Genomic DNA, 23,561 nt, shown 5'->3' on the forward strand with positions numbered 1-23,561 from the left:
CCAAGAGAAGGGAGGAGGAGGAGGAGGAGGAGGAGGTGCCCGTCTCGGGCCCACGTGACCTCCGGGCAGCCGCCATTTTGTCCTGCGGTGGCTGGGTATTTAGAGCGAACCGCGAGCGCAGTGGCGGAGCAGCAGCTGCAGGACGAGGAGGAGCGACGGAGCCGGAGAGCGCCGCTGCCAACGCTAACCAACGAGGCCCGCCGTCTTTGCAGCAGCCTCCGCCGCCCGTCAGGACGTTTGAATACCGCTTGGCGGTAGAGGACTAAGTAGCGGCGCTAGAGGACTTAAGGAGCCCCGTCACCCGCCGCCGCCGCCGCCGCCTCTTGCAGCTCACAGCCGCCAGCCCTTCGCCCGGCTCAGCTTGGCGCCGACGTAGCCGTCCTCCTCCACCCCCCTTTCGCTACTTATTCTTATTTTTTAAAACTCTCCCTCCCCCCGCCGGCTCGGTGCATCTCAGCAGCCATGTCGTCCGCAGCCACCACCGCCGCTCCCGAATATTCCTGCTTCTTCGCCGTCATGGGTGCCTCGGCTGCCATGATCTTCAGCGGTGAGGCTGTGGGGTATTTCCGACGAGGACACACGGGTGGGGCTTGGCGGTGGGGGTTTGGTTGAGGAAGGACGTCATGTGAGGAGGCTGCTGCTGCTGCTGTTGTGTGGCCTTGCGTAACTGGGCTGGGTGTCATCCTGATCGCGGCGGGGGGGAAGGCGCTCGGCTCAGCCAGGGTGGCTCTGCAGCAGTTGGGTGACTTGGTTCCAACCCACCCACTCGCCTCTTTTGCACATCCTGGGAGGAGATCCTGCCGCAAGCGGGGAGGGGGACAAGTGGGATCGTTATACAGTATTGAGGGGGGGGGCTAGCTTTGCCTTGGCCAAACCCTGAGGCTCTTTCGTGTCTCCATGAGGACATCTCCTGGCTGCCTGTTTTATGTGTGTGTGTGTGTCTCATTTCTTCCCCACCCCCCTCCTATGCTTTAGGGGGAATGGGGGCTTCCATCCCATTTCTCCCAGCACCTTCCTGCTCCTGTTGTGCAATTCTCCACGAAACCGTCTTCCTTGTCCTGCCTTTGGACTTGGGAGAGGCAAGAAAGGCGTGGGCACGGGGAGGCGGCAAGTCTGGCATTACCTCTTTCCCTCTGCCAAGGTGTTTCCCCTCTTCCCTGCCCTACTTGGAGAGGGAATCATCTAGTGTCTCCCCTCCCCCTGCTTCCCAAGGTTGGCAACCCCTCTGCAGAAAGCTTGTGGGGTGGTTGGGGAAAGGAAGGAATTATTGGGCGGGGGCAATAGGGGATGTGGTTCCTTGACTCCTTTCTCTGCTTGGGTATGGAGAGTGCCTGCAGGCATACTGCTGATTATTGGATTTTTCTTTCTTTTTTAAAAAAGCTTTCATTTAAAATTAACTGGGGTTCCCTTTGCTTACAACCTGGGAGGGGCAACATGTATTTAGTTTCAATATTTAATCTGCCGGCTCTATATTGTATCCTGGTCTTCAGTGCAAGAGACAGCAGGTGTCCTTCCTTGCTCCAGCCTGTCCCAGTTCCAGGGCTTGGCTTAAGCGGCCTGCCTCTCCTTGTCTTGCCATTCTGTGGCCGCAGGAATGTCCCTGCCCAAGTGATAGGGGAGAGAGGGCAATGCGGGGGCGAAATCCCAGCCCAGCTGGACGTGCTCTGCCTGTCACTTCCGTTGCTTCAGTGTCTACCTTTTTCTACTTAATTCTCTCCCTTTTTGAAGGTTCTCAGTTCTGCCTTCTGTCGCCCTACTCCTACCAGCTGGCTCATCCGGGGTATTGGCAGGAGGGGGGAGCAGAGGCAAAGAGAAAGAGAAAAGGAGACTACTGCTGTTTCGGAAAGCAGAGATGCAAAGGGGCAATGAGGGTGACGTCATAGGGGAAGAGTGTCAGCTGCTAGAGGAGCCCCTGGCTGGCCATGTGACTGCAGGGAGGGAGGGGGTTGCAGCCTCTGCTTCTTCACTACATGCCATCCGGAGTGCTAAATTAACCTAAACCTAGGTGATTCCATGCAGTCATGATTCCATGCGGTCAGTTCATCCAGGCCAGTGAGGCTGGAACATCTTCCATCTTGTACCAAGCAAGCACTCCCACAAGGCAGTCAGATGGATGTGCAGCGCTTGGATTAACTTGCTGTCTGCCGGTTGCAAAATCTGGCTTATCCTTGCTGAGATGTAGTATGCAGCTTGCCCTCCAAAGTCCTATTGGTGTTGCTCTGGAACTGAATTGTTGTGTTAGAAAAAGACCTGGGTGAAGCTATCTCTACACAAGACTTTGCTGGAGGTGTCATTTTTGAATCTGTATGTTGGTTTATCAACTGAATGCAAGCATATTAAACTGATACACCATTCTGTTTAAGCAGAGAGGACTTACTTGTGAAATGCAAATAACACTCTGCAAGGGCTACCTAAATTTTGAGCATGGTCATACTGAAAGATTCTGTATTGGATGGGAAGTGGTGGTTAAATAATCAGAGTCCTTAATAAATAGCTCTTGATGAATAAGAGTGCTAGCCAGCTGTGACAACAAAACTGTTCTAGTCTCTCAGTTGCAGCTCCTTCCCTTTCATTTCTTTCTTTCAAAACTTGTCCATAGCACTTGTCCAGAAGTCCACAGAAGTCTTTAATTGCTTGACCACTAAACAAAATGAGCTATGTCAAATTGCCTTTAATTCCACTTTATAAAGCACCTACAAATGTAATGTAAATGTTTTTGGAAGAGGAATTTCAAAGTTTTGTTACTAATTGAAAAATGCAGATACACTAAACTTTACTGCTTTCCTTAAATGTGTAAGGATAATCTAGCAAGCACTGCTGCTGCTGTTATCTGTAGTCATGTAAAATATGCTTCTTGCTAAACTATTGCTGCTGCTTTTAAGTTTAATAAGGGGGGTCTTGATGCCCATGTACAAATTGCATCAAACTACCAGCATGGCTCTAACTAGCCAACTATAAAATTCCTTGTGCTGTTTAGGTAGCAATTGGAAGTAAGTTCCATTAGAGTTGAGCATAACTTGAAAATAATCATCCATATAAATTGGCCTCCAGGAGAATCTCCTTCCATATAAAGCTCCACTGAGCTATTGCACACCTGAATAGTTCTAGAGCAGGCTTCCTCAAACTCGGCCCTCCAGCTGTTTTGAGACTACAATTCCCATCATCCCTGGCCACTAGTCCTGCTAGCTAGGGATCATGGGAGTTGTAGGCCAAAAACATCTGAAGGGCCGAGGTTGAGGAAGCCTGTTCTAGAGTATCCACTGCATTACTTTTTTTAAAAAAAAGGGGGGAAAAGATGCATAGCTCTTCCTCAAAGGAACTCTAGGCTGTTCATTCTCCTCTCCCCTTTTAACAACCCAGAGAGGTAGGGTTACACTGACATAGTGACTAGCCCAAGGTTGAAGCTTTATGGTTGAGTGGAGACTTGAACCAGAATCTCCCCAGTACTAGTTAGTCATTCTAACCACTACAATATTCTGGCTCTCATTAAGACAATTGCTGTTTCTTACCTAGCACACCAGTACTTTCTGACCAAGTTAGGCCACTGATTTTGTCTTCAGGAATTATTTTACTGAAATCAAATGAAATTGGCATATGGGCAAAAGGAAACTTAGCAGTTAATAAATTCCCACTGTACACGAGAAGATTGCTGAACTTAATATGACTTCCTTAGCAACTTTGTGCAATAGGCTAATTTCTACACTCTTCCCCCCCCCCGGGGGGGGGTGCGAACTTGAATAAAATATTGGGGAGGGGAGGTAAGCCCAGCCCCGCATAATCTATCACAGTGGCAGTGTCCATCAACTGGGGGTGTGGTGGGGGGGCTTCCTCAAATATTTTATGGTGAGGGATCCTGGCCCCTAGGAATTGGCTCCTCTGCTTCCCCCTGTCATTTATCCAGACATGCAAGTTGCATGATCAGAGTTCAAGGGCACATTCTAGCCAAGCAACATTTCCCTGCAGAATAGCTACATACAACTGCCTCTTATCTATTCTGGCAGAGTGTGGGGAACTGGATGGGTTCTGTTCCAGTGGAAACTGGTTGTGGTGGGGTTTCCAAATTGTGTTGCCAGGATCAGTGACTCTGAGAAGGCCAGTAACAACCAAAGTTGTCTTGGGAAGATGGCTTGTATACTGTTTTCCTCTCAGCAGTGTGCTGTTCCTGTATAAAGCTGTCTTTTAAATGGGCCCAACAGACCAAGCTGCCCCAGAATCCTTTGAGGTAGATTCCTTATCTGACATGCAGATGTTCCTAGTGATAACTAAATGTAAGAAGCATTTATATAGGGAAAGGGGTTCGCAGATGGCTAGTCTAGTAGTCTGAATGCGTGATATTTCAAAATAGTGTCCCAACTGTAGTCCCTTAAAGCAGCAAATGGAAAACTTGCATTGCAAGCTCATGTTGTCAGTAGCACCCCAAGTTGAGTTGGCTATTGAGTATTGTTCCCTGCATTGGACTAGACCTCTCAACAAAGTAGCAATAAGGTGTGAACAGTTGCTTTGACAGACTTGTTCTAGATCAGATCCGGTCGTTGGCTAAACACCTGGACGTTTTTGTCCTGTTGTGAAAAGCACGGTTGAGAAAGCCTCTGCCAGATAGATGGCTGTGTTCATATGTTGAAAAGTGGTTTGATAGAACTTGCAGATTGCATCAATTTGTGGAAAGGTATTCATGATTAAAACTGTGTTGGACAACCATACATAGTTCTTGGTGGATGTTCTGTTAAATACCCAGACACCTTAACTAGCAGTCTATTAGTGAACTGCAAATGGCACTGAATGCTAATCTTCAGAGAAGCAAGAAGCTAACTTGTCAAAGGCTTCCATTCCAGAGACTTGGATATGCAGTGTCTTAAGATGAATGACTTAGTACCTGTTGGTTTGTCATTGAACACTGCCCTGGCACACCTTAAATAAGACACTATGTCTTAGTTCCTCATGAGCTGTGCAAGACCAGTCTAGTACTACTAAGTTCAGGCCTTGTTTTGTGCTAGCCAGCTTGAGACAGAAACCATGTTGTATAAACACCCATATCTTGGTCCTGTACACACTAATTTCTGATGATAGTAAACAGCTTATAAAACTCATTCTGGTCATTGCTGGCTAACCTTGTGATGCTGCTACCTTTCTGCTGCAAGTGCCATCATGACCTTCAAGCATACAACCATATTTTGTGATACTTATTTGGTGACTATCTCTAATCACAAGGCTTGTGGGTTTTCCCTGCTTCATTGGATTATCAGATGCTTCTGAGTGATGTGATTATCTAATATTTCCATGTAACATAGTTAGACTCTATGGCAGAAGGAAATGGGTGACAATAATTTCCAGTGGTTACAAGTACTACATACTGATCCATGTTAACTTCCTACTTGATATAATCTTCCTTGTAATGTGCATCTATCTTTAGAAAGGTGAAACCTGGAATTGCCTGGCTGGGGAGCACATTTCTGCTCCCAATATGACTAGCTGCACAGCTTTTTTTTAAAAAAAAATCTCTTAATTGCTCTTTAGCTGGGTGGATCGTGGAGAAGAATAATGAAAGCAAAACTTAATGTATTACAAGAGCTTTCTGGACTGCTTTAAAGAGGCAGAAGCTGTTAAAATGGCTTCTTCTCTTGTAATTTCCTGACCAACAAGATTGTTTGACTAAACTTCACAGAGTTCTGTTACCAAAAGCGGATTGTTACAAAGCTTAAAAATAGCATTACAGTTAGCATGGACTAGCTTACTAAAGTTGGGTATTGCCAGATGTTCGGATTGGTCATAGACTGTTAACATCTCATACAGTATTCTAGTATACCAGAAACAAACACATGAGATTGCACGCCACGTCTAAATTATTTTATTATTACTTATTAGATTTATATACTGCCCTTCATCACAGGATCTCAGGGCAGTTCACAGAGTAAACATACAAGGTAAAAACACAAATAGTTAAAACGAACAACAAAATAACACACACATCCCAAAAAAACACACCATGTAGAATATTAAGCAGCCAAAGGCCTGGTTGAAGATGACATAGGAGGGATCCGCTAGGAACTTCATATAAGCAACCATTAACACCATATGTTATACTCTGGCCATGTCAAACTGCACTTTAGGAAACTTCTAGAGTTCTGCAGTAGATAAGCATGTCAGTAAAATGTAGTTTCATTTTTTCCAAAGCTGAGACAGACAAATGAACATGGATTGCTGTGATCATTGTCCTAATGTGACTGTCACTTTGTCAAGTGTTTCATTCTGCGGTTGAACCAGTCCAAAACACATTTGCTTTTCTGATCTTGACATTAAATGTTCAGATAAGCTTTTAAGTGATAGCCTGCCCTGCCTTCCATTGGGGATCTTTGTGCCAGAGTTAAGATGGTGGATAATCTTTTTGAAACACAGTGCATTCTTCTCCCAAACTTTGCAAACATCTGCCAATACTAACTTGGATCTTCATGATCCACAGACAAGGAACTGTCTGTTACTACCACTTGAAGTGTTAAGAGAAGCTAGAGATGTATTGACAGATGATCTGCAACCCCAGAAAGCCAGCCAGTTTAAGTACCTGTGATATTTCAGCTTCTAGCTTTAAAGCACTGCACATGCTTGAAGCCCTCTCCCCCACTCTCCAAAAAGAACACCATATGCTCTTTCAGGCATAGGTCCATCGTTCACTCTGTTTTAAGCTGCTAATTGAAGGCCTCCTTTCTTCTCTCTGTTAGTGATCTCCAAACTTGCCTAGCAAAAATGGGATGTCTTGGCTTACTGTTGCTCACAATTTGAATGAAGGTTTGCGTAATACATTTTTGCCTAAATAAGAACTGATAGAGCCAAGATCTTTTTAAGCTTTTATCTGAATTCCCATGTGCAAGAAATGAACTGTTTAACACCCAACTGGGGGTTGGAGGCAGGGAGAGAAAACAGGAAGAGTCCAAAGATGGGCAAACTGATTCTTTGAATGTTTGTGAATGGGAAGTTGCTGTAAGAAACCACTGAGAAGTCAAAGTCAGGAATTAAACCTTATTTCTCGGAATGCTTTACCGCTTCTCCTTTGGAGCTTGTGGCATCGCTTTGCAGGTCTAGAATGTATCCTAGTGTTCGCGTCTTCAGTCCTGCCTCCTTACCAAACCCCGACAGGTTTGGCACACACACAGGAGAGTCACCCTGAACGCAGCCAGATCCCCCTGTCCCGAGGATTTACCTCCTCGGGTTTTGAGGTTCGCAGAGCCCTAGCGTGACCTCTTTATGCCTCACAAAGTTCAGGATCTCCCCGGAGAGTTGATCCTGCACTCCTTCAAATGGCAAGAGGAAGTTGCAGAGTGCTTTATATGTTGGGTGGGGCACAAGTCATGGTGTGCTAGTACTCCACATTCTGGCAGAATTAAGATAAAATTACCTTAAATCTGTAAGTAAGTAAATTTGTGGCCATGAGGACACATCTAAGTCAAGTCTTTAGAAACAGGTTCTCAGTCCTATAGGTAGAATAGCAGTTGACTATGGTGGGGCAAGTGGGAGGGGGAAGGAGGTTGAGTGCTATGTTAGCACATCTTTATGCTACAAAATCCTGCTCAGGTTTTTCCAACAGCAATTAAGTGTACATAGCAGGCAAATAAAACTTCAACTTTGTAATGCTAGGAAATGCCAGCTGCAAAACCCACAACAGAAGCTTTTAAGTTGATGGATGAGTATATATGTTATGAAGTGTGTGGTATGCCTACATCCTTTTTGTGTTGCTGTGTCTTCATTTGTATGGAAGTGTTCTCTTTAATTTGCAGAAATGAATCTAGACTTGCTTGCTACCTTGATGGATTTCTCCCAGCATGTAGAAGTCATGCTACAAAGCAGAGTTTCTTCCTGTAATTACAAGCTTTTTTCTAACTAGACTAGAGCAATGAAAAAAATATTAGGTTTGCTAGAAAGCTGCTATAATATAAATCCATTTCCAAATAGCAAGAGGCTTGGCTTCTAATATAGAAACCTGTACTAGGGCTGAACTAATAAAATGTAACTGGATGATGTACTCCAGTAAAAATTAAAGAAGACTTCTATTTGTGTGTTACCAACCTTCCTTAGACCTGAGCAGGCCACTTAAATATTTTCAAATGGCTTGTCCATACATCCCAGTTAAAGCCATTTCTGTCCAGTTCCTCATCTTAGAGCTCTGCAGGATTTCTGACAGTTTTTCAATCTAAGGTACCTAGCTGGCCTCCCTGTTAACTCTTGGTGCAAGAAGGTTTTCCCTCATTCAGATTTGTATTAGTGTAGTCCTCCTAACTATTGTGGCAAGGATATGCTCTGCTTGAACATGAAGAAGACTATCTCCTAAATCTGTTGTCATATGGACTCTTGACCAAATGCTGCCTTACTGTCGAATCAAGGAGAATGAAGTGGCTAGATCATTTGCCTTTATCTTGTCAGCACTTTCTAGATTATGCTAATAACTTTTGATTAAAATGAAGATTCTGTTGCAGTGGGACTTTGACTTTTAAAGAATTGCGTCACAAAACCAGTTGCTACTTTCAGAACCTCTGACTTGAGACTGCCACTGAAAACACTTAACTAAAGTATCTTCCTTCTCAAGCAAGTTAGAGGTTCTGAAAGTAGCAGCTGGTTTTGTGACTAAACTAACAAGGCTGTGTCTTAATTCTTTAACCCTTCTATAGATCACAAACTTCCTGGCATTCATTCAATATTCTACCAAAATCAATATTCCTGCATGAAAGCTGTACATGGCTTTACACCATGTGCCATTAAATATATTATCAGAGCAGTGGCTACTAGAATAACTAAATTAAGCAGTTGTTTGGAAGCCTCCATTATAAAACCACAACTTCACATACTTCATCAACAAAGCTTTAGCAACTCTGTGCAGCAAAGACTGGGCAAGCATTCAAAACTATTCTCATGGTCATGGTATGCACTGTATAATTAAAATTCAAGCCTCTGACAGGAAAAGGTGGATTCTACAACCTGTGTAAGATTCACTGTGTCTACTTGCACAATTCTTTTTCCAGTTTCAGATACGCAAAGAGTTATTTAGGACAGAGTTGTTCAGCTGTTACTGTGCCTAGCTAAATTCTGCCAGTTGCACTTCTCTTGTGACTATCATCATTTGTGTGCTTAGTAATAAAATTTCTACAGCCAGTTTTTATAGCAGTGGATCTTCCAACAGGATTATCCGATATCAGAAAAGTGGGAGTTGCTTGGCCTTAGCCACCCTTTTCAAGGTTCCTTTCCTCTACAAGTTAACTTGGATCCTAAATGGCTCCTCTGTGTAAGGGATGGAGCAATTTTTGCCAACCTCAGCTGCAGGCCCCCCCCCCTCCGTTCACAGCATATCTGTGTTACTATGTATTTGCCTGCTAAACAGTCTGTATGGTGTCGCCTTCTCACCATCAAAAATGAAGAAACCTGGGTCCATAGAGCTATTAATCAAGACTTCTATCTTCTCAAGCACAACTGTTCAGCAAGTATAGATTTAGAAGATGGTAACAAGTCCATATGACTAGTCATATATTTTTGCAAAACTCTTGGCTGACATTTACCTGGACGTATGGAGGATTAAGTACTTCCGTTCAGGGTTCAAAATTAGCAGGGCACCAGGTGCATATCTCCATTTGCGAGCACCTCAAACACTGCTTCCATTGCTACTATGAGCGGCAGAATCTGGATTTATTAGAGTAATGGCTAATTTGGTGCATGCTGTGGGCAGCCTTTCTGTACTTTTGATTGGGACACTGTAGCCCAGTTAACATCACAATAAATGATGGGTTGGGGCAATTGAGGGGGGAAACCACAAGCTTGTGTTCAGATGAAACAAGAAGGCTGACTTGCTTCATCCACCATACAACAGAAGTAGGGAGGACCATAGCAGAACTTTTGAACAACATGCACCATACGGTTTTTTTAATATCTTCTGAACCTGATGTTGTTTGTAGCCTAATGTGATTGTAATAGTATGATCCTAACTATGTCAGTAGTGAGGGGAGAGAGACTGTGTTGGCCAGCAGGTAATGGTTTTTTCCACCGGCTTTGCCCTATCCTCCAGCCCTAAGAGTCTTAATAAGAGCTGTATCCAGAGGGAGGAGAGAGGGGAACTTTTTGCCATCGGGGTGGTTGGTTTCACCTGTGCTGCTACACCTCCAGCCTGAGGAACCTTCAGAAAGGAGTTGCTGCCATGGGCATTATATGTAAACATATATTAATGAGCAGAATAGAGTAAAGGTTTGAGGTGTGGGGTGTGTGTATGTGAACCTTGCAGTGCTTAGTTTATTTTTTGGCTGCTATTTGTTGATGTTAATATTGTTTTATAGATTATAAATGCTGTATTGATTTGTTAGTCATAGAATAGGACCTTTGCTTTAATTGTGACAATCTTGTTGTTGTTTTGTTAACTGTTGTCATTTCACTGATGATTTGTTAATTATTCCACAAGATTTATGCTGCATTTCTGATGTTCTGTTGTGTTCTATCCTGTTATTTGTAAGCCGCCATGGGATTCATTTGAATGAAAAGTGGCATAGAAATATAATTAATAAAATCAGTCAAAATCAAATATGTCAAATGCTTACATAGCAATGAATGCAAGAGAGTCATTCTAATCTAACATGCTGTTGCTGTAGCTCATTATCATAGGGTAGATCAACTTAAAGCAAGCTTCAAATTAAAAGAATGCACGCTGATTGCTTGATGACACTGGTAAGGATGGTTTCAGTATTTTTTTATTCCTGTCAAATGAGCCTGCTAGATCAAATCAAGGGTCTGTGTAGCCCAGCATCTCTCTGACAGTAACTAATCAAATACCTCTTGGAAATAAGCAGATCACAGAACCAACACTCCCCTATTGTGTGTCCCCAACATCTCGTATTGAGGGTTAATGCTACCTGTTTAAATGTTTGTTTGCATACCAGGATGCAAATAGCTATCACTATTAAGGGATTTATTTCCCAAGCAGCAATCTCCAGTACCAACTGCTTGTAAAACAGAGGTTTGAAAAGTCAGTTTGATAATGGAAAAAGAGTATTCTGGGGAGAAATATTCTCAAACATACGTAAGTGCCTAAAGTAGCCCCCTGGATCGTTGCCAAAATTTGTTAGAAATTTAAAACAATATTACTATTTTGAAAGATGCACAATGTATTGCTTATGTAACTGGAAACCTGCATTTTTTTTCAAGCAGTATGTGTGCAAAAATACACCTGTTGTGGGGAGGGGAATTGCTTCATTGCACCAGTAAAGATCTTCATGTCATTTCACTTCTATTGATGCTCAATTACAGATAACTTATTTACCCACCAACCATCTGGTACTTCAACTAGCTGTTCTAATTTAATGTCCAGAAGCAAGCTTGTCCAGTGAGATGGGAAGTGTTCTTGGTGATTAGGTGGTCACAATATTCACAATTTGAGAAGCGAACAAAGGTGGTGGTTAGATGACACTCGGATAAAATTTTAAATCATCCAGTGGGTTCAGACTTCTGCCAAAGCTACCACCTGAATCCCAATAATAAATTGTAGATTCCTAAGAAATAGAGGAAAACAATAGAATGGGAAAAACCAGAGATTTGTTCAAGAAAATTGGAGATATGAAAGGAACATTTCGTATAAAAATTACCATAATAAAGGACAAAAGTGTTAAGGACCTAACGGAAGCGGAAGACATCAAGAAGAGGTGGCAAGAATACTCAGAGGAAATCTACCAGAAAGATATGTATGTCTCGTACACTGCAGGTAGTGTGGTTGCTGACCTTGAGCCAGCCATCCTGGAGAGTGAAGTCAAATGGGCCTTAGAAAGCACTGCTAATAACAAGGCCAGTGGAAGTGATGATATTCCAGCTGAACTATTTAAAATTTTAAAAGATGATGCTGTTAAGGTGCTACACTCAATATGCCAGCAAGTTTGGAAAACTCAGCAGTGGCCAGAAGATTGGAGAAGATCAAACTACATCCCAATCCCAAAGAAAGCTCCAACTACCACAATATTGCACTCATTTCACACGCTAGCAAGGTTATGCTTAAAATTTTACAAGGCAGGCTTAAGCAGTATGTGGACCGAGAACTCCCGGAAGTGCAAGCTGGATTTCGAAGGGGAAGAGGAACCAGAGACCAAATTGCAAACATGCGCTGGATTATGGAGAAAGCTAGAGAGTTCCAGAAAAACATCTGCTTCTGCCTCATTGACTATGCAAAAGCATATGACTGTGTCAACGACAGCAAACTATGGCAAGTTCTTAAAGAAATGGGAGTGCTTGATCACCTCATCTGTCTTCTGAGAAATTAAGAAATTAAGATTGCCAGAAGAAATATCAACCTCAGATATGCAGATGACACAACCTTGATGGCAGAAAGTGAGGAGGAATTAAATAACCTGTTCATGAGGGTGAAAGAGAAGAGCGCAAAATATGGTCTGAAGCTCAACAGAAAAAAACCTAAGATCATGGTCATTGGTCCCATCACCTCCTGGCAAATAGAAGGGGAAGAAATGGAGGCAGTGAGAGATTTTACTTTCTTGGGTTCCATGATCACTGCAGATGGTGACAGCAGTTACAAAATTAAAATACGCCTGCTTCTTGGGAGGAAAGTAATGACAAACCTAGACAGCATCTTAAAAAGCAGAGACATCACCTTGCCAACAAAAGTCTGTATAGTTAAAGCTATGGTTTTCCCAGTAGTGATGTATGGAAGCGAGAGCTGGACCATAAAGAAGGCTGATCACCAAAGAATTGATGCTTTTGAATTATGGTGCTGGAGGAGACTCTTGAGAGTCCCATGGACTGCAAGAAGATCAAACCTATCCATTCTTAAGGAAATCAGACCTGAGTGCGTACTGGAAGGACAGATCCTGAAGCTGAGGCTCCAATACTTTGATGTTGGGAAAGATTGAGGGCACAAGGAGAAGGGGACGACAGAGGATGAGATGGTTGGACAGTGTTCTTGAAGCTACCAGCATGAGTTTGACCAAACTGAGAGACAGTGGAAGACAGGAGTGCCTGGCGTGCTCTGGTCCATGGGGTCACAAAGAGTCAGACACAACTAAACGGCTAAACAACAACTAGACAACCATCAAATTGGTTGTTTCACATATAGCATTGCAAACGTATCTAGTAGATACTTGACTAGGTTTTGAGAGATTTAGTTATGGGGCTAACATGCTTTTGCTTATACAGTGGTACCTCAGGTTACATACGCTTCAGATTACAGACTCTGTTAACCCAGAAATAGTACCTAAGGTTAAGAACTTTGCTTCAGGATGAGAACAGAAATCGTGCTCTGGCGGCGTGGCGGCAGCGGGAGGCCCCACTAGCTAAAGTGGTGCTTCAGGTTAAGAACGGACCTCCGGAACAAATTAAGTACTTAACCCGAGGTACCACTGTATTTATTACAAACCTAGTTCTGCAACTCATATTTAAAATTATATTTAAAAAGAAATCAATTTGCTTCCAATTTTTTTTTTAAAAAATCCAGCCTGCTTGCTGCTTTTGCTTGCCATAGCCTATCCACACTACCATGGGATAATGCTCAGGCTGGTGGTGGCGAAGACAACAGCCAACCTCTCAGCCTTGTCTCTGGCCAGTTGTAATAAGTCCAGTGGACAAGGCTTGAATAGATGCCTGTGGTATTGGCTCATCAATGTGACGTAGAAGGATGAGGCTATCCAGTGGTGGTTGTCCATTTCTCTTGGCTACACAAGCAGGCAAGGAATGCTAGCTAGCCTTGCCATTCAGAAAGCTGAGTGCCAAGCAGCAGAACAGGGCAGTAGTCCTGTGGCATGAGTTTTCTGTGAGCTTGTTGCCACCATGCCTTTTTTTAGTGAGTAAAAAGAGAACTGAAACATTCCCTAGCTGATTTTCTATGCTTGTGAAAGTGTCTGAACAGACGTTCCCTAACATAAAGCTGCCACAAACACCGCTGGCACTTAACTGTTGCCAAACACCACTTTTCCAAAGGAGAGTTTTATGGTAGGGAAGAGCCAAGTGCTGCACTACCCCAGGAAAGTGTCATGTAAACATGCTGATGGCTTAATTAAGGCTTAACCTTACAGCCAATAAACAAGCTGATACCTAGCAACCTTACTACAGGTTTCAGGTTTGAGAACTTTGCTCCATTATATGGTTATTTACGCAGGTGAAAACTACTTAATGCAATTAAGACGGAACTTTAATATTTCTGCATTCCTGGGATGAGACTCTGGAAGAATAGCCTTACTGCAATCTGGCAGTGCAAAAACTACAACTGTCATAACATGTTACTGTCTTTATTTTAGTTCCTCCTTTCTGATTTTCCTTTGAAGTAGATAGTTTCTGTACATCAAAAGCACAGATGAGCTACATTAGATCAGCTTAAGGTGTTGTACTAGATTTACTAGTACATTTGTGGTACATGGCTCAGAGGCTCCATTGGTGATGCAGGATTAAATCAGCCAGCTCTAGTGATGAAGCCATTTTGGCACAGAGTAATGTAGGTGGGACGCAGATGGTGCTATGGTCTAAACCACTGAGCTTAGGGCTTGCCGATCAGAAGGTTGGCGGTTTGAATCCCTGCGACGGGGTAAGCTCTCGTTCGGTCCCAGCTCCTGCCAACCTAACAGTTCGAAAGAACACAGTGCAAGTGTGCAAGTAGATAAATAGGTACTGCTCCGGCGGGAAGGTAAACGGCATTTCTATGCACTGCTCTGGTTTCGTCAGAAGCAGCTTAGTCATGCTGGCCACATGACCCAGAAAAACTGTCTGCAGACAAATGTTGGCTCCCTCTGCCAGTAAAGCGAGTTGAGCGCCACAACCCCAGAGTCGTTTGCGACTGAACTTAACTGTCAGGGGTCCTTTACCTTTACCTTTAATGTAATTGCAGCATCCTGAATCCATGGGTTCAGGAAGAGGGTCAAAACACTACTGTAAAGTGACAATTTATCTAAAAGGTCCTGAGGCCGTTTAATGCTTTGGCACCAGCATGTGTCTTAAGTGAAACTTGTCATCCTTTTATCTAGGAGGATACTGTTTAATTTTCTATCTTAAAATAGGGGCTTAGGGCTGAATGCGGGGGGCTTTATATTTTCTGGGGAAGGGGGTGTCAAGTGGCGTCAGACGTTTACCTGAAAATAACAGGCTACATTGACCTAAGTTGGTGGGGGACACGGAAGCTGAGGCCATGTTGTAAAACAGTTAGATGCTGCTATTCATTGCTTCCAGTGCTGCATCAAGAATATTGGTTGTCCTCATGCCTTGAGTGAAGGCATGTGTCCATCTGGGGATCATGGTTAAACCCTAGATCAGGCATATGCAAACTCGGCCCTCCAGATGTTTTGGGACTACAATTCCCATGATCCCTAGCTAACAGGACCAGTGGTCAGGGATGATGGGAATTGTAGTCTGAAAACATCTGGAGGGCCGAGTTTGCCTATGCCTGCCCTAGATTGTAATCAGCCAACCTGGGCAGTGGCTAAAACATATAGTTTTGTTGCTGTTTGCACAATAACTCTTGACACTATGCTTTGTCTACCATTTCTACTTCTAATCTACTGCAGGTGGCCCCTAAATTAGAAACAAATATCTTAGTCACAGTGTGTGGGTAATATAGTATTGTGGTCTCTCTGAAACCTTGCTTGGCATGTTGTACAGCAAGCCTGACTTGTAACTTGTGAAGCTACATTGCTGCTCAAGGCACACAACAGGTCCTGTTAAAAAGCTGCTGATGGACTACATGGTCAGAAGTTTAGAATTTTTTAAGATACTATTTGTAAAATAGTACTGTGCTCTCTGTATTGCTTGCATGGGTATGCTTTGTTACTTGAAATTAGAAATCAGTTAAAAAATTGTATTGTATGACATTCATACCCGCAGTGTGATTTTGTATTTTAGTCATATTATATTTTTGCATGTTAACCAAAGTCCAAGATAATTTTACACAGTGCTGACTTCTGTTCCAATATTTTGTTCTTTGTTCTTTGGTATTAAAAGGGTATGGTAAGTTTGGTAAGACTCACCTCTGGCTTTTCTCTTCTTCCTTCCAGCATTGGGAGCTGCCTATGGCACAGCAAAGAGCGGCACAGGCATTGCAGCCATGTCTGTTATGCGGCCAGAGCTGATCATGAAGTCAATCATTCCTGTTGTCATGGCGGGTATTATAGCAATCTACGGCTTGGTAGTGGCAGTCCTTATTGCCAATTCCATCACAGTTGGAATTACACTGTACAAGTAAGTTTTCTTTTTGAGTCCTCTGCATTGCGAGCTGTGCTGAAATTTAAAAGAAACACTGAAATGGCCAGTTGACATGTCAGCTGCAGGTTTTTCAGTGGCTCTGTAGTACAGGGGTCGGCAAGGCTCAAGCAGCCTGGGCCGCTTCACTCCCCTGGAGATCTCTCCGCGAGCCAGATCGCATGTGTGTGCAATCCGGCGCGGAGGAGGCGTGTGCATGCACATGTGCAAACGCTATTTCAGGAGCTTCCTGCAGCCGATAGGAAGCCCCGCCAGCACCGCAGAAGTGAGTCCCTGTGCCGCGCTGTGCCGGTTTAGTGCAGCACGCAGGGACTCGCCAAGTGAGCGGCAGGGTTCGGGGCCGGCTCAGGGGCCGGTTAAACTATCCCCATGGGCCGTATCTGGCCCCCAGAACTTAGGTTGCCAACCTCTGCAGTGTAGTATGTGGGAGTACATCTGTAGTAGAATCCTCTTCTCAGTTCCTTTAAGGTGCAAAAAAGCAAGACAGTTCTTTATGCAAATGATAACCCTTATTGGTTATGTTGCCATGCTTGGCTAATGATAGCGCCATTTCAAAAACGGTTGCCATGTAATGTTTGGCAGCACTTGCATTAATATGTGCTACTCATAGCTGTTCAAAACCTGTGGGATCCCATTTGCTAAAGGCCCCAGCTATTTCCAGGTATGTCCTTGTAGGGCAGTGGTGTCCAAATGGGGACAGCACAACAGGCTAGGTTATTTTTTTTTTAGGATTGAAGTTGTTGAGTTTTTTAAGGGTTAAAGTTGTTGAGGATTTTACCCCAGGAAATTAACTGCCACAGGGGCCGGATTAAACCGACCGGCGGGCTGGATTAGGCCCCCGAAACGACTTTGGACATGCATGTTGTAGGGTATACTCAACACACAGAAGCATTGCTTCAAAATCAACCCATCTTGTTCATATTGAGCCTGGATCAACTTTGTATACGTACAGTCAAAACTGCAAGCTCAAGGAAACACTGGGCTTTATGTGCTTAAAATGGTCTATCATTACTTAATATAGAGTCCCTCTGCTTTGAGACTTAAGCTCTAGCATTGTGATAGAAAGGTGTTCAGCCAGCTGGATTCAACTCTCAAATGCCTTCTGGTAATAACTGGGATAAAAGGTATTATTTCCAGCATGCTGGGGCGGTGGGGGGATTTTTTCTGATCATCAAGCCCTCGTGTAATAATACTGCAAACTCTTTCAATTTTAGCTTTTCATACAGAATGTTAAGGCTATTGTTGAAACAATAGTATGAGGCCCCCTCTCTTGATCTGCAGAACTGACTGCTCACTTGAGCCAACTGGGCTGTAGTGGGTTTTGAAAGCTTGAGGGGCTTTTCTACCGAACTTGCCCCCCCCCCAAGTCTTCAAACCAGATAAGGCAAAATACTTCAATATGTAATAACTCTGACAATGTGGTGCAGTAGTGAAGTACTGAATTATTCAGTGATGCTTAATTTGAAGCATGTCTGTAAACCAATCTCTTGCTGCTACGCTAGACTTAAACAGGCACGGATCCTTGCATTATGTACCTAGAATAAGCTGAAACCCAATCTTTGTTAAACTTTCATGAGAAGTTGTAGCAAGCCTGTGACTCCTACCGGGCATATCTGCCCTGTAAGGAAATAATCAGCCATGAGTGCATTGGCTGCTATAGTTTGTTTTAGCTGTGGCTCATTACTAGAACAATAGAACTAAGATTAATAGGAACTGATGAGATCATGTAAGAACTTGCATGTAATAGCTGATGGCTATCTGGATGTCTAGCTAAAAATCCATCCTAAGAAAGTTATTATTAATAACTTGCCAGTAACAGTTATGGAGAACTTTATTGCTAACAAAGCAGAGTTGTATGAATGAAACAAACAAAAATATTTGCACTAATTTTGTTACTTATGCCATATCCATCCATTTTGGGCTGTTTACTTTTCCTTCAGGGTTTTCCCTCTTGGTCTTTGGGCTGTCACTGTTGAAGATCTGCAGACTCAGATGCAGGCTATTCCAAGGGACTTGGTTCTCTAGCATAAGATCCAGACTTTAAAGCAAAGCTTGTGGCAACAAGATTGAATTGCAACAAGATTGCTTTTGTTAGGAACTCCTGAAAGTAGTGAAAAAGTAGCCACAGAGCAGTCTCCAGAGTCTATACAGTGGTACCTTGGTCTACAAACTTAATCCGTTCCAGAAGTCCATTCTTAAACCGAGGCGCACTTTCCCTAATGAGGCCTCCCACCGCCGGTGCCCTTCTACCGTTCAGATTCTGTTCTTAGACCGAGGTAAAGTTCGCAAACCGGGACACTACTTCCGGTTTTGTGGAGTTCGTAAACCGAATCGTTCATAAACAGGACTGTTCTTAAACCGAGGTACCACTGTATAAGCTAATTGTGGGCTACCTTGTCCTTTGCTTTTCAAAGGGGCAGGAAATTGGAACTTCCTGCAACTAAAATTGGTCTGCTTGGCAACAACTGTGAATGGCTCAAAATCCCTCCTTTATATTATTTATTAAATTTATATCCTGCCAACAAACAGCAGCAAAGCAATGCATTTAAAAAAAACAAAGGGTTGTGTCCAGCTAAGTTCATCTCAAGAGTAGTTGCAGTGGAATTAATGGGCCTAATTTAATCATGCACATTTTCGTTAGCTTTACTCTGAGCGGAAATTAGTTTGATAGGAAAGGGTGCCAATTAAAACCATTTAAAATCTCATATCCCCACAGTTTAATAGTTAACTAATAATTAGCATGAAGGTGGTCTTTGCAGTCCTGTTAGACATGGTTACTTGGAACTGTTTAACTGACTTCTTAACAAAGCTCTTAACTGAGCTGATTTAGAATAGCAGGAAAAACTGCTTATCGCTGCACAGCAGCCATAACTTGGGCAGAATCTTATTAAGGCAGAATGCTTGCATAGTCTAGGAATGCTGATTTGGCCGAAAAGGCTTTCTAGGAAATTTCTGAATGGGTTTGACTTGTCATTCCTAGAAGAACAGTGCTAAGCTGTCTCAATGTGATTGGAGGGGGTTTTTTTGGTTTGTTTTTGTTTTTGCTGCTAAACTTTTGTCCCCCTTGTCCTTCACCTGCAGGAGCTTCCTTCAGCTGGGCGCTGGTCTGAGCGTAGGCCTCAGCGGGCTGGCTGCCGGCTTCGCCATCGGCATTGTGGGTGACGCAGGCGTACGGGGGACAGCGCAACAGCCTAGGTTATTTGTGGGCATGATCCTGATCTTGATCTTTGCTGAAGTCTTGGGTCTCTATGGCCTCATTGTTGCCCTTATCCTTTCCACAAAGTAAAATTAAAAAATCAGAGTATGATGTGTTTAAAAAAAAAGTTGAAAAAACAAACAAAACTAATCTCCAGAATGAAAATGGTCTCTCCACAATGTGTACAGTTGTCATCAGTTTGGTAGTTGATCTCTTGTAAATGCGCAATGTATGTTAGTGACTCGTCTGTCTTGTGTGTACTTCAATATTAAACAGAATGAGCTGCCTCAAGCCCTCTAGGCAAGGCTTGGGGAAGCTCATGTGCAATTTTCCATCCATTCTGCCATTAGAGTACTTTATGTATAAATATGAACTAGAAATGGTAACTTTTTTCTCTTCACTGGATGTTTTATTTATAAGACTTGACATGTTCATACATATGGAGCAAGAGTTTTCAATTTCCCATGCTTATATATATTAATCTCATATATAGGTAGATTAATACACTGTGGGGTTAATTGTAAGTGCAGAGAAATCCTTGGATGTAATTTGAATTTCAAAAGATTGCTGTCGTGTCCTGGTATTGGAGTGTGAGACTGTTTGTGTTTATACAAATAACAGCAAAATGTCAGACACTCCTGTGTTCCCAGTAGTAAAAATAAAAATAAAAAATCTGTATGCTCCGGCATCAAAGTTGTGCACCCAGTGTTGGGTTTCGCAGTTATACGTTTCCAGATAATAAAATTTCCTCCACTACATCATTGTAAAGAGGTGTGTCTTTGTGTGGTTTGTCTGAAATGCAGGCTTTTGAAACACTGGCTGCACCTAACCCTCTGTGTGTAAATGCAAGGACACCTTAAAAACCGCCTGGAGGTCAATAAACTAGTCTTGATTTCCCATTGGCACCCTAGTTCCTTGTGCATATTTTGGGGGAGTATGGCTGTACTTGTTCCTGTTTGCTTTTTTTGGTGCTAGGCATAATCCGCTTTGTACTATGGGTCTCTTCTCTGCAGAGCAGTTGGCACATGGGCAGCAGCTTGTTCAAAGGCGTGTCTGTGGCATGCATAAGCAGGACTCCACCCAATTGGACTGTGGAAAAACAGGCTTCCTGATCAGATGAAGCCCTGCCCTCTATTCCTCACTTCCATATTTGAGTTTCAGGACTGTCTTGACTACAAAATATCAAAAAACTTTGGACTTGGGTCCAGTGGTTGAAAATGCACATTTTACTACTGGTGTGCGTCTAGTTGCAACCACATGGAGATTTCTGGGCACCAGGTTGGCAACCACAGTTTAAAAACCTCTGCCTTAATCCATAGTTATTTCCATTTCCCCTGTGTGCGTTGTAAGAGCAGATTACAGTCAAGCAATGTAGTTCAGATTCTAGCATTGGAAAGGGACCCTGAGGATCATCTAGTCCAACCCCCTGGCAAATAGACAGGTTTCGGTTGCCACAACAGAATACGTTTAAGGTGTCATTTGGCACCTAGCTTTTATCTTTGACTTTTTAACAGTACTTTGATCCAAACAGCAGTAAAGCTCCAAGACACTTTGGTTAGCAAAGTGAGATGTGCTTTTGTTCAAGGAGCCAACGGAAATACCATCACAAATGGCTTTGCATTTAGTTCTGGAAAAAGCTGTTTTGTTTAAAGTGGGGGGAGGGGAGAGAGAATGTACTGTTTTTCAAGAAAACCTAGTACTAAAGCCAGTGTGGTTTCAGATGCATGGGATCCTTCTCATGACATACATCAGCTTTGGGGAGCCTGTTTCCCCCACCCCCTCCCCAGATACTGAACAAGAATTTTCATCAGCCTCAGCAAGCACAGCCAATAGTCAGGCATGATAGGAGTTGCAGCACCACAGTTCTCTTTACAGCTAATGTACGCCACGTGCACACCTCCAGGTTTTCTTGTGCGCTTGGAGAAAGCATCTTATGGATACCACAGTAGAAAATTGGGTATAAAAATGTGAGAACTTTGCTTTTATTTACATTTTAGGGAGTAGATGCAGATGGCTAGATAGGAACTTTCACCAAGGATCTGTAGACTGCAGGGATGTGGAAACCGCAGCTCTAACAGTAGCTAGAAGGCTACAGCTTTTATTATAATCTCTCCCTTGGCTAGGCTGGCTGTGGCTGATATGTAGCTGAAATCAAACAGATAGTTCCTCAGCCCTGCCATGCTTCATCTTTCCACCTTCCACCCTGTACTCATGGAGCAAATGTACTAAAAACCAGAGCCATGATTATCAGGACTCTTGATTTGGGCATATTATAACTTCAACCAATAGCTAATGAACGTCTATACTTCATAATTTACCCAGAGCTGGATTGTCTAGCTCTGAGAATATGAGCTACAGTTGTGCAGTAACAGCTCTTTCATGTATGGGCATTTATGAAGGGGAAAAGTTTCCTCCAGATATTCGCATAGTCTGAAGACAGGTTCAAAGTAGATAACTTCAAGAGAGACAAGAGTTTGCAATCCTGTGCATGCAAATTTAGGAGCTGGGTCAGCTGAATTGAATGCTTCAGCGTAAACATGTGGCAGCTTTTCCTTCCTAAATGTGACCATTGTTGTTGTTAAGCATCCATTCACCAGCAGGCCCCAAGGTGGTTTACAACAATTTTAAATTCAGAACTGAAAACAGGTGGGCTCTGAAAAACACACATCTTGGACGTCAAAGGTGAGGGTAAAAAGGTGCATCTCCAGCATTCCCCAAAAGCTATATAGTGAAAAAGCCAGCCACACCTCTATGGGTAGGAATTCCACAATTTAGGGGCTGCCCCAGAGAATTCTCTCTCCTGTTCTGCCACTACCCGAACTTCTGAGTGTGGTGTGGAGGGTCTGCTCTACTGATCTTAACACTCAGGAAGGTCTATAGGGAAGCAGACATTTCAGATATTTGGGGCCTAAGTTGTAGGTGGCTGGATATACCAAAGTGACTGGAGCATCATGTGCATAGTCCTTTACTACTGTCTCTTTAAATGAGCAGCATAATTTAAAAAGACAACCTGCAAAGAAATGTACAAAGCGTGCACCCTTTTCTCACAATTATGTGCATGGCAACTGGCGGGGGTGGGGGGGGTCCTATGTATTTTTAAAAGAAAAAGCTAACGGTCCACCTATGCACCATTACCAAAGTCTAAATGTTTTGAGATTCTGATGTATTATTTGAGTGCAGAGGAGGCAAAACCACATATGGGACCATGTGCAGAAATACAAAGTAGTGAAACACAGGAGCCCAGAATAAGCCTGGATATTTTTTCCCTGAGAGCCGTGTTGGTGCATCCTAGTAAGGATGAAGTAGGTTGAGGCATCCCTGCAATTACATCAGCAGACAGTCTCTAGTGATTCGGGCCATTGAGAACTTCTTCGTGACTCATTCAGCCCCCCTCAGACCCTTTACGAGCTTCACAGATTGGATTGGAGAGCATCGCCCCCCCCCCACCTTGCCAAGGCAGTACTTGTATGGGTCTCCTTGCAGTGGTGGTGGGTGTCGGGGACGTGAAATGCCAGCGTTTGCAGCATCTAATTAAGGGGGAAATGGTTTGGGTCTGCAGATAAGCTCTTGTGAAATGGAACGGATCGCCTTGTTCTGATTTTGCATTGAAGCTCTGCGCTGCAGAGTGAGTCAGCCCTGCAGAGGAACAGAGAGGGGGAGGGAGAAGCTGACAAAAGGGAGAGGGAGAAGCAGCAGCAGTAGTGATGGATAATATCCATTAATAGGCCACCTCAGTCCCTGGAAGAGGCCTTAAGTCAAATGCTGATTGCGTAGGTAAATTCTCTTTCCGTTGACTGTGCTTCATCTTTTAGCTCCCCCCACCCCCGCCCCAAAAAAAGCCCTGGGGAGGAAAAAGCAAGCCTGTACTGACATAGGTTCCTAGCGAAGATTTAATTGGAAGTGTAGATAATTACAGGTCCTGTCAATTCCTTTTTCTGAAAGAAGGATCACGTAGTACAAATAGCTGGGGAGGAGGGCTTAAGATGTTGCTGGACTCCCAGTGCAGCATTGTCCATGGTCATGTTCACACCATAAATTTAAAGCACTATCGCCATGGTTTCCCACAAAAAGATCTATGAGCAGTAGGAATTAAAGGAACTTAAGGATGCCGAGCTGTCTATTCCCTCCACAGAACTACAGTTCCCAGTGTGGTTTAATAATCCCA

The 23,561-nt window shown here is 43.4% G+C and overlaps 1 protein-coding gene and 1 long non-coding RNA gene across 2 annotated transcripts in view; one reads left to right on the forward strand and one right to left on the reverse strand.

The window, feature by feature from the left end:
- On the forward strand, positions 1-20,164 carry ATP6V0C (ATPase H+ transporting V0 subunit c). The gene is made up of 3 exons (XM_083585441.1): positions 1-547; positions 15,996-16,179; positions 19,282-20,164. The coding sequence occupies exons 1-3, from the start codon at positions 463-465 to the stop codon at positions 19,484-19,486; spliced, it is 474 nt and encodes a 157-aa protein (XP_083441567.1). The 5' UTR covers positions 1-462; the 3' UTR covers positions 19,487-20,164.
- LOC310749034 overlaps positions 19,646-23,561 on the reverse strand; it is a 9,216-nt gene continuing 5,300 nt past the window's right edge. The window contains exon 3 of the long non-coding RNA XR_014541445.1: positions 19,646-23,032. This is a non-coding gene — a long non-coding RNA (uncharacterized lncRNA). The remainder of the gene's footprint in view (positions 23,033-23,561) is intronic.

The sequence above is a fragment of the Podarcis filfolensis genome (genome assembly GCF_964270895.1).
Source record: "Podarcis filfolensis genome assembly, chromosome: 14".
In the NCBI taxonomy this organism is placed as follows: domain Eukaryota; kingdom Metazoa; phylum Chordata; class Lepidosauria; order Squamata; family Lacertidae; genus Podarcis; species Podarcis filfolensis.

Excerpts from the sequence above, each read along its gene's own strand:
- ATP6V0C (XM_083585441.1), top strand. The coding sequence starts at position 463 with ATGTCGTCCGCAGCCACCACCGCCGCTCCCGAATATTCCTGCTTCTTC. Across the intron at positions 548-15,995 it reads GGCTGCCATGATCTTCAGCG|CATTGGGAGCTGCCTATGGC; the intron begins GTGAGGCTGTGG and ends TCTTCCTTCCAG. Across the intron at positions 16,180-19,281 it reads GTTGGAATTACACTGTACAA|GAGCTTCCTTCAGCTGGGCG; the intron begins GTAAGTTTTCTT and ends CTTCACCTGCAG.